General features: G+C 41.2%; 1 protein-coding gene across 1 annotated transcript; it reads right to left on the minus strand.

Moving 5' to 3' along the window:
- Window positions 1–221: 221 nt before the first annotated feature.
- Window positions 222–12,860, minus strand: LOC125248720. Its single transcript, XM_048160836.1, has 7 exons — window positions 12,764–12,860; window positions 2,295–2,612; window positions 1,861–2,193; window positions 1,672–1,764; window positions 1,397–1,456; window positions 1,156–1,236; window positions 222–1,045 (listed from the first exon to the last, which is right to left on the minus strand). Exons 1-7 carry the CDS (start codon window positions 12,822–12,824, stop codon window positions 990–992), a joined length of 1,002 nt encoding a protein of 333 aa, XP_048016793.1. The 5' UTR covers window positions 12,825–12,860; the 3' UTR covers window positions 222–989.
- Window positions 12,861–17,395: the final 4,535 nt, after the last annotated feature.

Genomic DNA, 17,395 nt, shown 5'->3' on the forward strand with positions numbered 1-17,395 from the left:
CATTCAATACATCGATCAGGCACTATTTAACAGACTCAGATGTTCATCTGCATCCAGGTCCGCTAGCGGGGAGTCCAGGAGTAGATGAGAACAGGACTTAGTAAAGCACTGAGCTGGAGCTGATTTCTAGAGCTGGAAAAGTCATGGAAATTATTGAAATCATGGAACTTTTAATTTAACTTTTAACTTTTAATTAAGATACTAGTTATGTCAAGCTTTAATATATTATACCAGGTTGAAATTGCTGGAAAACAACAGTACATTTTTAAAAATAAAAGAAAAACAGCTTTGAATCAGATTTTTGAATGACAATTTGACACACATCTGACTTCTGATTGCTATTTTCAAAGGTGCATTGGCACAAAAACTATACAGCAAGAAAACACATGAAAGGAAAGTGAATCATTGCCTAAACATAAAATAATGAGTGTCCATAAAAAGGTCATTTGTTTGTTGTATCTCTGGAATCTTATGGAATCATCATCATACAGATTATTCAATAATCATTAAGTCAAACTCAGAGTCTGTATGAAGTTGACACAGTGACATTTTCATCTATTCCAGAGTCAAGACTTTCTTACAATATTAAGATGGTTGATAGACATCCTACACTTCCATAACTAAAATAGTGAATTAATTAGAGCAGTTCTGGTGTTTTCATAGCTGTGATCTCACTGTTGAGGTTTAGAAACATGTTACTCAGAACTCAGTTAGTTTAACCACATAGAGCAGTGATCATCTCTGAACCAGTTTAGACTGATGATAGGTGTGAATTCTCAATCATTCTGATGTCACTTCCTCTTCTTTCTTTACGTGCTGCATGACATTTAACTCTATCTTTTCAGTTAGCAGTAGCATTAGTTCAGCCTGTTTAATACACAGAATTTTTTCTCTGTTTTCTGAGAAGAAGAAAATCAAACAATGAACAATCCTCTGAGTTTTTGCTGTTTTAAATCTTGTTTCAGATGGTCTCCAAATTCAGCAGTATTTTATTGTAACATTGTAGGCATCTCTATTTCCTCTGGGTGCTGCGAGTCCTTCCTCCCTGCAAAATAAAAGCATTGACTGACCTCTCGTATGTGTTTTTACCATGATTGCAGATTGTTCCAGATCAGATGAGTGTGGATCATCAGATTGTGTGAAGCTCAAACTCACCAGCTCTTCTTGCACAGATGATCTGAAGAAGAATCACAGTAGGAGCAGCAAACACTGCCATCTCAACAATAATCACAATCACTGCAGGAAACATGTGTGGAAGAAGAAGAAGAAGAAGAAGAGAAACTGGACATGACTGAAGTCAAGGGGATTCAACTATGAACAGTTATTGATGAAGCATTTACAGACTGACTGATAGTTTAATGGTGTAAAGCTGTCGGTAGAAATGAACGTGTCGTACCTCTGAATAATGATCCAGCAGTCACACTGACTTCAGTTTCTGATGCTGTGTCAGCTGGACCTGTGGATCACGTCTGTTAGTTCACTTCAACACATCATGACACATAGAAACATCATCATATATGAAGGAGTATATTTACTCTAGTATATGTACTCTTTACATTAGCTTTTAAGCTGACTTCCTGTTTGTGTGGAGAAAGTGAATGATTGAGGTCTTCAAAATACACTCTTTCTCAGTAATTGAACCACTGAAATAAGAAAGTCATGAATAAACACCTTGTTGTTCAGTAAATCCAGGTGTTTGAGCAGCTGCTGTCCTCTCAGAGTTTAGAGTTTGGCTTGATTTCTTCTCAGAGTTTGAGCTGCTGACTGGAATCAGTGTTGTTGAATCAGAAGATGAATGTTCAGATGTTCATCTGTAGGACATTAACATCATGTTTTACAGTAGCAATAGTTGTTTCTCACCTGAATACTTGACAGTGTATCTGACTGAGGTCTGGAGTTGATTTCTGAGAATAAGCTGACATCTCCACTCTCTGTTGTCATCTTCATTCAGGAGTGTTGTAGTCAGAGTGATGATACAGTGATATGATGAGAATAATATCTGATATCTGGAGTCTGTCTTCAGATCAACATCAGCCTGATTCACCCACAACAGATGAAGTCCTTTAGAACGGACCCAATCATCACAGGAGAATCCAGTATATGAATACAACTGGCAGGAGAGAGTCACAGAGTGACCTGGACTGATCTCAGTCTGTGAGGATGATGATGATGATGATGATGATGATGGAGACACTGAAACTGAACACAAGACACAAATCACAGACTCTTCAATCATCATGTGAGTTTAAAGGGAAAATACCCTTTTTAAATGGATCACATGATCATAAATTTACCGTGAAGAACGTGCAGATAAACACGTGCATCAGTTCCTTGTTTTTGTTGTTTTCCTTTTGGACCTGTCCATTGTTGGCAGCTGTAAGATCCATAATCTTCTTCTGTGACGTTCTTGATGTTCAGAGAGCAGTCAGACCCCAGACTCAGTCTCTCAGAGTTTTTCTTCTTTATCCCTAATTCAATCAGTGCAACTGCTGCTGAACGTCTGTTATAGATCCATGTAGTTGATTTGCAGTCAGAAAGAGCATTATTACAGGGCAGATGGACATTTTCACCAGAACTGATGAACACATGAGTCTCATTCACTCCACTGGACCCTGAAACACAGTATATTTGAGTGATCATTTTGATACATTAAGCCGAGTTCAGACTGCATGATTTTAGCCCCGATTTTGGCTCTCCGACAGGTTTTGAGAAATCGCAGACAAATGCCCGAAATCACAGGCAAATCAGCGATGACCGACAGCCAATGAGAGAGCAAGATACAGAGCAGCGGTGAGTTCGGGGAGGAGTTATAGACCACAATATCAGCAAGCATGGCTTCGTACACATAAACATTACAATTCTATTAAACAGAACCAAAGCACAAACATTTGCTTGACCATCCGCAACAGCAGCACATTGAAAAGTTATGTATTTAGCTCCAACTGTCGTTGCAGAACACATAATCCTTGTTCCTCGCGTCTCCCCAAACATTTCCTCCTCCATATTCTTCTTTTCTTTATGTTGTTTTCACTGCAAATCAGCGCACAGGCAATTCGTATTTCAAGCTTCTTGCGGACTACTATTTTTAATAATAATCCCACCGTGTGTCTCAATCAGCTCCCTAGTTCAGTAGTCAGGGCACTGATCAGGGTATCAGCCACATTCACTTTCATTATATACTGATTCACAACCTAGGGAGCTAGGGAGCTGATTGAGACGCAGGGCCAGTCTCATGTGAGAACTCTGGTCTTTCGCGCATGATATCGCGTTGTTTCCTTGTCATGTCTCGCGTTTGCGTGCCAGACAGAGTTGTCGGCGATTGTAAAGTCATGCAGCGTGAAACCTTCTGTCGCTGATCCATCGTGCAGTTTGAACACAGCAGCGACTGAATGCTGGCCAAGATAGTCATGCAGTGTAAAAAGAACAGTGACCCGACTACTTTGAAAATCGTGCAGTCTGAACTCGGCATTAGGAGCAGTTGTGGCAGAGGGTCAGATTTACTAACAGCTTGCTCCAGCACAAACCCTCTTTTGGCGTTAAAAATCAAATCTTTAAATGGGTTGGCACCACCTTATCTCACAGACCTTTTAAAACAGCAGACATCTACTAGATCTCTTAGTTCCTCTGATCAGCTGCTTTAAGTAAGAAAGCAGTCAGGGGAGTTAGTAGATTAATATTGGTGGACTTGAACTTGAAAAATGATGTGTACTTGCATGATGTGTACTGGCATCTGTGGTTGAAATGTGGTTCATTCATGTTTATTTGATTATATAAATTAACCAGTAAGAAGAGATGATCGGTTCATGAGCCGCTTGATGAGGTGCTACAGCGATCTGTCACATTAATGAGCCACAAATGGTATTTATTGTTGTTACGGTCCCCGGTTTAAATGCCTAGGAGTGAAGGGGGGCACGTAACATAACAGATGGACAACAGCTAGAGTTTTCCAAATAAATGATTTTATTTTAACACAAATTACTCACAAAAGTAACCAAAACAAGAGACGGGGAGCCCAGCAACAAAAGGGAGAAAATGAACTCAACTAATAAAGTCAAGCTGGGCCTCCCCGCTCCAACAAAAAGTACAAACAAAGTGAAAATAATATAAAGACGAAATGATATGGCTGCGAAGAAAGCTGTGGCTGGCCGAGACCCGAAAGTCCGCCTCCTGTCACTTTATAGCCTCGCTTCCCCAACTCAGCCAATAGGAAACTAGAAAAAGAAAACAATATAACAATGTTAATTAATCATTGAGGACTCTGGGCCGGGCATTTGCGAAACAGGCGTAACACCCCCACCCCTGGATGGTGAATGGTGATCCGGAAAAAGGGCAACCATTCACCACGTAACAGCACGCGACAACGCATCTGCCAAAACATTGTTCTTACCGGCGACATGTTTTATCTCCAAATTAAACGCTTGGACAAACACAGCCCACCTCATTAAATGCTGGTTAGAATTACGCATTTGATGAATAAAAATGAGAGGATTGTGATCTGTGTAAACAATAACCGGACGTGAAGAGGAACCAATATAAACTTCAAAATTATTAAAGGCCAAAATTAAAGCGAGTGCCTCCTTTTCAATCGTTGAATATGACTTCTGATGTTTTTGAAACTTTTTGGAAAAATAGCACACGGGATGCTCAATGCCATCGGGCCCATCCTGCAACAAAACAGCGCCTGCTCCTGCATCACTAGCATCAATAGCCAGCTAAAAAGCACGATCGTACCTTGGGGCAGCTAGGACAGGTGCATGCACGAGAAGAGCTTTAAGAGACTCGAATGCATGTTGACAACCATTTTTGGACTCAACAGGTCAGTGAGTGGAGCAGCCACAGAAGAAAAGTTTTTACAAAAGCTACGGTAATAGCCCGCCATTCCCAAGAACCGCTGCAATTCACGACGAGTGGAAGGCACTGGGAATGACGTGATGGCCTCAATTTTGGCATTTACCGGCTTTACCATGCCACCACCCACAATTTTTCCCAGGTAAACTACTGTCGCTTTGGCAAAGTCACACTTAGCCAAATTAACTGTTAAATTTGCCTCAGTTAACCTAGTAAAGACTTGTTTTAACTGACTGATGTGCTCTTCCCATGTTGCAGAATGGATTACTATATCGTCCAAATACGCCTCGCACCCCGGCACCCCCCCCCAAAACGCGGTTAACTAACCGCTGAAAGGTAGCAGGCGCATTGCGTACGCCAAAAGGCATTACAGTGTACTGTAAAAATGCATCAGGAGTAACAAACGCACTAATTTCCCTGGCACGTGGAGTTAAAGGCACCTGCCAGTAGCCTTTAAGAGGTCTGTCACAAAAGCTGCTGACCCCACACGGTCAACACAGTCCTCCATGCGAGGAAGAGGATGGCAATCAGGCTTTGTGACATTGTTAACCTTCCTAAAGTCCGTACAGAAACGGTCCGTTCCATCAGACTTGATAGCAAGAAGACAGGGGGAACTCCAGGAACTAGTGCTAAATTCTGCAATGCCATGCAACAGCATATAGTCAACTTGGTTTTGGAGGCGCTGACGTTTTTCAGGGTTGACACGGTACGGATGCTGTTTAATCGGGTCATTGCTACCAACATCGATATCATGCTGCAACACGTGTGTTTGGGACGGCACATCTGAAAATAACGAAACATAACAATTAATTAAATTTAATACGTCTGTACGTTGTGAACAGGGGAGATGCAAAAAACAAGAATCAAGGTTAGCAAGCATCTCAGAATTTTTCAATCTGCCTTGAACTGTAGAGACAGAAGAACTCTCGATACCACAGTCAGTTTCAGGACCAGACAGCGACTCACAGGCCTCAGGGACAATTCCAACTCCGGACGTCCCCACCGCGAGATCAGGTACCTGCAAAGCACTGGATAAAGGCAAACACACAGTTTGAGAATGCTTAGCATTGGACAAGGCCAGGACTGTGTTTACATCACCAGAAGTGGGTTTGCCCAACTGCTCACGATCATAATAAGGTTTAATCATATTGACATGGCAAAGTCTGCTACGACGGGCACGGTCAGGAGTAGCTACCACGTAATCCCTATCACTGACACGCTTTTCTATGACATAAGGGCCACTATATCGTGCCTGAAGACTAGTACCAGGGATAGGTAGAAACACTAAAACTTTATCCCCAGGTTTGAACTGTCTAGCCTTGGCCTTCTTGTCATACCAGCCTTTCATTTTGGATTGAGCAGCAGACAAATTTTGTTTAGCCAACTCACAAGCCCTATGTAGCTTATACCGAAACAAGCTGACATAATCAAACAGATTTTCTGGTTTGGACTCATTCAACCAATTCTCCTGAAGCAGTTTTAAGGGACCACGCACATTATGAGCAAACACCAAATCGGCTGGACTAAAACCAGTAGACTCCTGTACGACTTCCCGAGTTGCAAACAGCAAAAGATGTACACCATCATCCCACTCCTTCTCAAATTCAAGGCAATAGGCCCGAAGCATCGCCTTGAGAGTTTGATGAAACCTCTCCAATGTGCCTTGACTTGCTGGATGGTAAGCACTTGAAAAGCAGTGGGTGATGTTCAGCTGATCAGCCACCTGTGCAAACACACGAGACATAAAGTTAGTCCCTTGGTCGGTTTGAATTACCTTAGGGAGCCCAAAAAATGAAAAGAATTTAATGAGTGCTTTTACAACAGCGGGCGCAGTGATTTTACGCATAGGTATAGCTTCAGGAAAGCACGTTGAAGCACACATAATGGTCAACAAAAACTGGTTGCCAGATTTAGTACGAGGCAATGGACCCACACAGTCTACAATAATGTGATCAAATGGTGCATCTACAGCCGGAATTGGATACAAAGGGTATGGCGGGATGGATGGATTCGACTTTCCAGCAATTTGACATGTGTGACATGTTTTACAATGTAATTTCACATCACGTTTTAACCCTGGCCAAAAAAACTGGCGCAATATGCGGTTATAAGTTTTATTAACACCTAAATGACCAGCTAAAGGACCGTTATGTGCCAAGCTAAGTATTTCACCTCGAAACCTGTTTGGCACAACAATCTGTGTAACAACGCTCCAATCATCCTGTGTAGAAGCATAAGGTGGTGTCCACTTACGCAAGAAGACATCATTTTTAAGGATATAGCCAGAAGCCATGTTCACCAGCTCATCCTCAGAAACGACTAATTCAAATAAAGAGGTGAGTGATGGATCACGCTTCTGCTCAGAAATTAGATGCTCCCGAGACATGTGTCCGCCACCAAAGCTCTCCAGCGGCTTTTGTGCCTCTGACTGAACATTAGGTGAACTATGCACGCCACCTTCATATGACGTTGTGGGATCAAATGCAGCACTTGAAGGATGTGTGATAGTGTTACTGTCAGGGGACAACTTCGACTCTATGTCGGGATATATCATAAAGCTACCCTCTAAACCATCACACTCTAAAACATTAGCTTTAGCCATAGCCCGTGTAACAGCACAGACGGGAAACACTGTAGGATATTTCTTTTGCAATTCATCAGGACCTTCAGAGACAAAGGGCACAGCAGTAACTTCAGGATTCACTAGAATTTTACCCCCAGCTAAATCATTTCCTAAAAGGAAATCCACTCCTTTAATGGGAAAAGCAGTGCATGCGGCCACTGCAACTGGACCAGACACCAGATCCGAGTCAAGCTGAACAGAGTGCATGGGTAAATTAACAAACTTCATTCCAAAGCCCTGCACCAGCTCACTACAATTTAAGGAGGTTGCATTTGAGAGAGGCAACACACTTTGAAGAATAATAGATCTAGAAGCAGCAGTATCACGTAAAATTGTTACTGGGACTTTTGTGCAGCTATCAGGAAGTGAGACCGTGCCCTTCATAATGAAAGGAGAATAAATGTCCAAGTCCACGATTTCAGATTCAGAAAAATGCAGGCCTGAAGGCGTTTTGACCAATGCAACAGTTTTAGGTTTCTTTTTATTTAACAAAAAACAGTTGTTGATCAGGTGGCCACGCTTTTTACAATAAGCGCACACAGGCCTCGCCTTAACTGCACTGTCTTTAGAATTAGCATGCTCACTAGAGTAGGTGTGCGTAACAGAACCACGCTGTGACAGAGGAACGGAAGGCTTTTCAAAGCTCTCCCTGTGGGTCAAAACATATTCATCAGCTAATATTGCAGCAGCAGACACATTAGTGACTTTTTGTTCATTCAAGTATGTTGCAATTTTGTCTGGTAGACAGTTTTTAAATTCTTCCATAAGAATTAAATCGCGTAACTGATCAAAGTTCTTTACGTCTTGTGCAGACCACCAACGATCAAACAGTGCTATTTTCTCACGACCAAACTCAACATAACTTTGGCCCTCGGCTTTCTTATAGCGACGAAATTTCTGCCTATAAGCCTCAGGAACCAACTCATAAGACCTAAGAACTGCAGACTTCACCTGATCATACTTTAAACTTACCTCAGGTGAGAGAGAAGCATAGGCACACACTGCAGAAGGAGAGGCCAAATTTCCATAGGCCATTTTAAGGTCGTTGCTACCCGCTCAAATAGCACAAAATATTTGTCAACATCCCTCTCAGAAAAAGGCGTGATTAAACGAATGCATTTATTAACATCAAAATCTGCCTCCGTCATAAATTCAGTGCTCCTCTGTCTAGCTCTAAGACAAACTGATTCACACCGTCCTGTCTCTTCAATTTCAAATTTACGCAGCTCAAAATCATGCTGAAGCTCTTTCTCTTTGAGCTCTAAATGCCGCATTTCAACCTGTAGCTCTAATTTACGCACCTCAGGATCTGGATGCGCGATAGCATAAGAAGGAGCGGAGCTAACAGCAGGGAGAAGATTTTTCTCAGCTAGAGCCATATGTAATTGATACTTAATATATTGTTTTTTATCTTGTTTCGAGATAGGCAATTTAAAGTGAGCAGCAATAGAGAACAGATTATTTTTAGTGCATTGTTCAAATTTTTCAAGACTCGGGTGAGCCACAAAGTCCTCTAAACTAAATTCCATAATGAGACCAAAAAACATGCAGTCAAAAACAGAAAAAAAAAAAATTAACAAAGGACATAAAGACCGCGTCAAGCCTCAGCCAGCCAACAGCAAAATTAAAATAACTACACACGCCAAAATTTACAACAAAACAAGGAAATGCACTGTGAAGTAAAGTGGTGGCTAAAGCACAGCACTGCTTAAACCTACAACAAACCAATGCGCCCCCACTAGCTGTACCTGCCTAACAAATTCTCACCTGTCTAACTCAACCCTTACTCTTCACGCAGGTTCTGCGGCGGGATCTTATGCACTGAAAACCAGTAGGTTTGTGAGGCCATCTGCAATAGACAACCACCCAAGCTCCTACGGATGTGTTCCCGAGATAACAGCTTTAGCAGTTAACACTAACCGCTTCCCCGCGACACTATTAAAACAAAAAAAACAGATGAAGCTCAAAGAGCAACACCTTCTCAGCCTAACGGAGGAGCAAAAGGCCACTTTTTACAAAACAACGCTGTGCAAGAGACAAAACACTTTACTCACCTGCATTTCCTGTGAAACAATGTAAAGGACGCCAACAAAACATTCCCAAAAGCACAAAATAGCTGTGTCCAAACACGCACACGCTTTCGCTTACACGCCACAAAGTTACACGGGGAATTCCAGATGGCACAATATTGGGAAACCCCTTTTTGCTACTACGTCACTACCGTTCTGCTCATTCACAAAAAAAATAAAGCGTGAACAGTGAACAAAGAAAGTGGCGAGAAATAACACCAAGAATCCTATTTAACGCAATAAAACGTTTTACAAAGAATAAATAGAACTTTTTGGTACTATAGCGCAAAGCGCGGCAGCTCGCAGTTAAATCAATGCAAGAAAGACTAAATTATCCACCATATAATTCCATTTTAACTTATTTAAAAGCGGACGAGCCCCCAATTATGTTACGGTCCCCGGTTTAAATGCCTAGGAGTGAAGGGGGGCACGTAACATAACAGATGGATAACGGCTAGAGTTTTCCAAATAAATGATTTTATTTTAACACAAATTACTCACAAAAGTAACCAAAACAAGAGACGGGGAGCCCAGCAACAAAAGGGAGAAAATGAACTCAACTAATAAAGTCAAGCTGGGCCTCCCCGCTCCAACAAAAAGTACAAACAAAGTGAAAATAATATAAAGACGAAACGATATGGCTGCGAAGAAAGCTGTGGCTGGCCGAGACCCGAAAGTCCGCCTCCTGTCACTTTATAGCCTCGCTTCCCCAACTCAGCCAATAGGAAACTAGAAAAAGAAAACAATATAACAATGTTAATTAATCATTGAGGACTCTGGGCCGGGCATTTGCGAAACACGCGTAACAATTGTTTAAATTTCTTAAAAATGACAAAATTTGAAATGTGAGACTTTGTTTGATATCAAAAGTAACCTGCTCTGTGTCAGTGTGTTGTGTTTCCTCTTTGCTCCATGATGCATTTTTCACTGCGTGAGAACATGATGTGTGGCGAGAGAGTGACATGGCTTGTCAGAAATAGCAACAGTAACTAAACATCTTTGTGAACAGTCAGTTGTCTCTAGATCAGGGATTCCCAAAGTGTGGTGCGTGCACCCCCAGGGGTACGTGAGCTGCCACCAGGGGGTGCGCGAGAGGAAAAATGTAATGGCGGTCTGTTTTTTTAAGTGGGATTTTTCCATACAATAAAAAAAACATGAACAGTAAACATTTCCTTTGTAATCGCTTTTATTTTAAATAAAAAACTATAATTTATTAGTTTTTTAGTTAGAAACGTAGAAGAAGACAGCTGCTGCTCTTTTATGCACTGCATGAGTTGCTGTTTACATGAGTTGCTTTTAGAATATTCCATTCATGTTCCCATTTTACATGTTATAGAACATAGATCGATTAATGGCAAATGTCATTACGTCCCCACGACACGCCGTCCGACGTTCTCTACAGAATTTCACGTATCATCACCACATAGTTCGTGCCATATATAGTTTTTGGGTGCTTTCATTTTTAATCTTACGAAAGCTTCAAGTGCAGTTAATTATCTGACATGCAATATGTGCAAATATATATACGGAGCCCACACATGACATGCAAGAATAAATAAAGAAATTGTGTGCATGATTTACTAATTCGTTCCCTCGATTTATACATAGAGGGAACAAATTAGTAAATCGTTCGCACGATTTAGCCCAGGCTACTATTTATTTTCTCTCTCATGTGTGGGGCTCTGTAAATAGACAACGGTGGATACAAATTCTCCAGCAACAGGCCTCCTGTTCTTTAATTCGGCAACTTTTATTCATGCCACCTTGACAAACTCAGAGGTACTGGATGAGAGATGAGGTGAGAGGAATTTGATTTGTGGCTTCTTGCTTGATGCTTGCTCTCTTGTATGCCGTCAAAACGGTTGACCACTGCCGTGTGTGTATTATGTGTCCTGTGGCAAAATGTGGCGAAAACCCCCACATGACGTTAATAGTGTGATTAAGGTGTGTACATGTGTTTAATGCACTCCAATAATGCTACTAAAATAGGAATACTCCACCTGTCTTAATTCGATTTGTGTTTAATTCGAGTATGACTTTATTCGGATTAAGGTAATAAAACATTGCTGTTTACATGGTCCTTTCTTAATCAGAGTATTGTCTTAATCGTATTAATATCGGATTACTGCTGTCCATGTAAACGTAGTCACTGAGCCTGTGTCTGTCACTCGTCCTCTTAAAAGTGGAAGCTTGTGCGTAGCTTTGTTGCATTATATTGAAACTTTGTTGATGTTGTTATTGTCATGCGTGTTCTGGTTATTTGCGCATGATTAAACATGAGTCTTTATATGGCGATAAAACAAAGCTTTGTTGCGTTTTTTTTTTTTTTTTTTTTTTTTGAAGTGGGGATTGGGGGTGCGCCAACCCGGTTGGGACATAGAAGGGGGTGTGCAGGAAAAAAAGTTTGGGAACCGCTGCTCTAGATTAAACCTCAGGTTTGACCTGGCCTTCTCTGTGACTATGGAATTGACCTGAAGGAAAATGCTAAATCTGAATGCAGGTAATACACTTGGTCACTCGATATCTCTCTCACAATACTCTTCTACATAATGCTGTACGCTTCAATGAACAAAATCAGACATATGGTTACGTTGCTAAGAGTGGTTGCTAAGACAGACGCAGCAACATGCAGTAAACACTTATTGGCACTGAACGCAGCTCAACCAATCAGAGTCAAGAGCTGGAACTATCTGTTTCATAAACTCGGTTAAACTCATTTATTATCTCAAGCTTTTAATTCTACTGGGGATTGAGGACTGTTTTACATTGAATTTCTGTGCTTTGAATTTACCTCTGTATTTTCCATTTTATTTTTTTTATTTTTATCTTTCTACAGCACTTTGAGCAACTGCTGTTGTATAAATTGTGCTCAATAAATAAAAGAATATTAATAAATGAAAATATAAATGTTGCATAAAAAGCTGATGATTCAAATACCGTCATTTTTCCTCATGAACACAAACATCACACTCTCCAGAATAAAGTGTTTGTCTTGATCATATAGCTGTTGAAATCTCTGAATATGAAGATAATTGTTGATCATCAGATGTTTGAGTGACTCTATGTCCAGTATCAGGAATAATACAGTATGATCTGTATGTATCAATACACAACTCTGAGATCACAATGTGAATGTGTGCAACAATAAACTGAGCATGTTCAAATCAACTCTTTCCAGACTAATTCCACTAAATGTCTTTAGAGAAAATCCAGATTTCTTTACCTGTGAGAAGTGAAGAGAGAATGATCAGTCCCAGCAGACACAGATCACACTGATCAGCCATTTTCTATTTCCGTCAGTCTTTCTCTTCATTATATAGTTATATATAGTTCCTTCAGAGAGGAAGGGCTGGTAGTGTCTAAATAAAGAACTTCCTCTGATCTGAACTGAGTGTTGAAATTCTGGTATATAGTTGTCATTTAGTGACATGATGCCAATGCATGATGGAGAAAGACTATTCATTATTCATGACTCATTAGTAGTAAATTAATTGTAAAACAGTTTTTAAAGTATTATTATAAAGTATTATTTTCTTGTAAAATGCAGTATTTTATGAATACCTTGTTGTGTCGCTGTGAAGGCTGGCTTGTCCCAATATCCACACTTACATTCTTGGACACTTATTTTGTACAATAACTTTATTGGAAGCACCAGAATTACTAAACACAGTTACACAAGGACTACTGAACAAACATTTAGTTGTTTAACTTAAAGTGAAAAATATCAAAAATTCAAATATGTAAATAAAGTTGTGTTTAAACATGCATTTTTACAACACTATAAGAGTGTCTCTTTGGGTGATTAAAGGTTCTACACACACTTTCAGTCTTCATGCACACTTGAACAGTTCGCCCAACACTAGCTGATAGCACGCTGCTGCTGCACCAACAGACGTACATAAATCCCCCAACAAGACAGAAAACAAAGGAGCATAAACAGCACAAGACAACTCTAAAAAGTAATTCAGGGGACCTTTTACCACTACTTAAATATATGGATGGTTGCAAGTTGAAAATTCTAAAAGGGATAAACCATAGTGGTTGAGTAAGCCAGTGTGGTTAAGAGATTTCTTTGATAAAAGAAACTGAAACACTGTGGTGAGAGTAGTGGGTCTGAGTGAACCCAAGGCCAAACTAGAGTACTGGAGCAACTTTATTTTTTTTGGGCAGTATCTGTGCAAGCAGGCTCACAGGGGAAATGCATATTTCCATAGGCCCCGGGTCAGCTGTGTGCCTGTGCATCTATGCCGAGGGTCCCCATGGTCAGGGAATAAAACATCTGGCAGTAGGAAGACTCCAGAGATGTGAACAGGTCTACCTGTGTTTCACCAAAACGTCTTTAAATCAGCTGGAGCACCTGAGGGTGGAGTCTTCAGTCTCCCAGAAGTGTGAGCTGTCGTGAGAGTGGGTCAATTATGCCCGGAACATGACTGGCATGTAGTGAACTGATTTACTGCTAACTCCAGAGGAGGAGATGGCAGGTGCGTTGTGACATGCAATGTGAATGTAGACCACCTTGATTGTAGGTGCACGCCACAATCTCTGTGTTCTCCATGCGGACCAGGTTGAATGGTCTAAACTGACTCAGGGCCAGCAGTACTGCTAGCAACGTGAGGCAAATGACATGCTGCTGCTGTCGAGGTCCAATCTAGGACCCCAAGACTGGTTGCCTATTGCATATAGTGCCCCAGCCCATTCTGGAGGCACCTGTTGTAACAACAATATGCCTGAATACTTGTTCTAGGGGCAATACAGCCCATAGAAATGCAAGGTCTGACCATAGGCTGAAAGTATGATGACAGATTGGTGTCATTATTACCCGATGTGCTGAAGTGGTCTCATATGCATCAGTGGTGTGACCGCGGCTGTAAATGCCATATGTCCCAGGTGCCTCTGAAATAATTTCAATGGAACTGCTGTTTTCCTAGTTGACCAGCCCCAGATGGCTGAAGTGCCTGTGCTCGCACAACAGATCTCCTGAGATCAGTACTGAAATGCCAGTACTAAACAGTATCAGTACTGAACAGATGTAGTACTGAAATGCCAACACTTGAACAGAAAGTGTAGTAAGAGTCTGTGTTGAGGTAGAATCATGACATGAAAAAGGTTGATCACTGCAAACCAATTTTTGGGGTAAATACATGAGAGGCTGCGTTCCTGCATTAACACCTTGAACAAGTTTGTGCAGGGCCTGATTCAAGACACGCAGATCCACCGGCTTTCTTGAATATGATGAAGTACAGACTGTAAATCCCCAACGTCATCTTGGCTGGAGGTACCGGACCTATTGCTTCCATTGCCAGAGTAAGCCAATGAAACAGGCTGTGAAGAGCTAGCTAGGCCTCCAGACACTGTGCAAGCACCAGCTGAACTCCAGACGCACCCGCAGAGGGGCAGCAAGGTGGAAGGCAGGGGCCCAACCCGGGAGGCATAGTGTCCTGGAAGAGAGGCAGTGACTGTGATGTGACTCTTATCTGGCTTTATGGTTGCCGTGAGAGAGTAGTTAGAGATGCATGAGGAAGCATCACATCGTCGAACTGCAAACTCCTACACTGTGGTGAAAGAGGGTGATGAGAGAGTGAGGAAGCATAGCACTGTGAAACCTCACCTCTTGTGAACCAGAGATTAAGGAAACTGCTCAGATATTAACAGAAATTAACTCTTTTGCAAAACAAAACTGAAGATTCTCCACCTGGCCCTCCTCCAGAGGAAAGAGTTGAGGGTTGGCTGAGACAGGCTGTGTTTCCTGTGTTGCGACAGCTCAACATTGCAGACTGGGTAATGGTTGCTGCTGCACCAGAGCAGATGTAGACGCTGCAGGGGGACACCCTCGGCAATGGGCAGGTGGAAGAGCATCCCCTGGTGGGGCAGAATGTGTTTGATCACTTTCATCTGCTTCTGTACTGCTTAGAAAAGCTGGGCAAAGTCCTCAACAGTGCCACTGAAGAGACCAGCCTGGAAGTTGGGGGAGTCGAGAAAGCAAACTTTGTTGGCCTCCTTTATCTCAGTCAGGTTCAGCCATTCCTGGACCACTAAGTTGGACCTCGTCTGACCAAGAGCCCACATGGTGACTTTCATTGCCAGCAAGGTCCATCGCTGTACAGAGTTCCTGTATCAACCCGAGTTCAGAACTACCTTCAAGCAGCTCTTTTGGTGTTATGGACAGGAGACAGCCTATCCGGAGGCACTATAAGCTTACCAAATAAAAACTATATCTAATTTCATGTATGTAGGAACTTGTGAAATGATGGAATTTTAAAAGTGTGATTTCTAGTTTCAAGTTTCAAGTTTAATTTATATATATAGCACATTTAAAACAGTCACAAGACTGACCAAAGTGCTTCACAAGAGAAACAGCATCATAGGAGTAGTAAGATCACATAAAACAGACTAAAACAAAGAACCAGAAAAAAATAAATAAAACACAAAAAGAAAATATAACAGGCAGAAATATAAAACCTAATAGGCCAATGAAAACAGATGGGTTTTTAGAAGACTTAAATGGTCAGACTAGGGGCCATTCGAATCTCCACTGGCAAGTCATTCCAGAGGTGAGGACCGATTACCGAGAAGGCACAGGCACCTCTACGCTTAAGTCTGGCGTGAGGGATTAAGAGAAGGTTCTGGTCACCAGGGGCCAGTTACATAAACTTAGTCACTATATTAAGACTGTGTCTTAAGAACTAGTTTGACCAACTTGCAGTTAACCAAGGGGTAATCCATGTTATTTTTCCAATCAAAATTCAACACCAATCTACCTTTTTATGAATCAAGCACCCGTCTACTTATCTGAAATGCTGCATCAGTACATCCCATCAAGAAGCCTAAGATCTGGGGCCGGTTGCATAAACCACTTAGACTAGTCTTAAAAGTTAAGACATTAATGTTTTTCTTGAAGAGTGGTCCTAATTTTTTAAAGTCTGTAAAGAATTAAAAACAAACAATAAGATTTTAAAATGTATTCTAAATTGAACATGAATTGAACTAATGAAGGGCCTTTAAAAGCAGAGTGGAATGATCCCTTTTTTTCTTTTTGGACATTTTTGCATTTTGGACCAGTTGAAGACGGGCAATTTGAGCTTTAGAAATGCCACAGTATAATGAGTTACAATAATCAAGACGTGACGTAATAAAAGCATGCACCGCCATCTCCAGAGTCTTATCAGTGAGGAAATGTTTAATTTTTGCAAGTATACGGAGGTGATGAAAACTGGACCCAATCACAGTGGATATTTGTTTATCAAATTTTAATGAGTCATCTAAAATAACACCCAGATTACGTACCTGTGAAGACCTAAAAGTGATAGGGATCCCAGGTCAAAATTAAATGCTTTAACTAGATGGGATAAAAGAGCAGTCATGACCAGTGGATCATTTTTCCTGAAAGATAGATAGTGAAACGACACTACAGGTTTCCTAAAAATAGATCCCAGAGGCAACATATATAATGAAAATAGGGAGGGGGCCAAAATAGAGTCTTGTGGAAGGCCACAGCGGAGAGAAGCAGTGGAAGATAAAAATTCTCCTAGCCTAACCACATATTTCCTGTCAGATAAACATGGCTGGAACCACTTTAGAACTGTCCCAGAGAGACCCATCCAAGATTTTAGTTTATTGATTAATACAGAATGGTTAATAATGTCGAAAGCAGCTGATAAATCTAAAAGAACGAGGACCAAAGAGTCACCCATATCAGTGGCTAAAAAGATGTTGTTTAACCCTCTCAAAAGAGCAGATTTAGTACTGTAGGCAGCCTTAAAACCAGATTGAAAGTGCTCAAACAGATTATTTACAGCCAGGAAAGATTGAAGTAGGAAAAACACAATCTTTTCCAAAACCTTGTAAATAAATGGTA

Source organism: Megalobrama amblycephala, linkage group LG1, assembly GCF_018812025.1.
Source record: "Megalobrama amblycephala isolate DHTTF-2021 linkage group LG1, ASM1881202v1, whole genome shotgun sequence".
NCBI classification, from domain to species: domain Eukaryota; kingdom Metazoa; phylum Chordata; class Actinopteri; order Cypriniformes; family Xenocyprididae; genus Megalobrama; species Megalobrama amblycephala.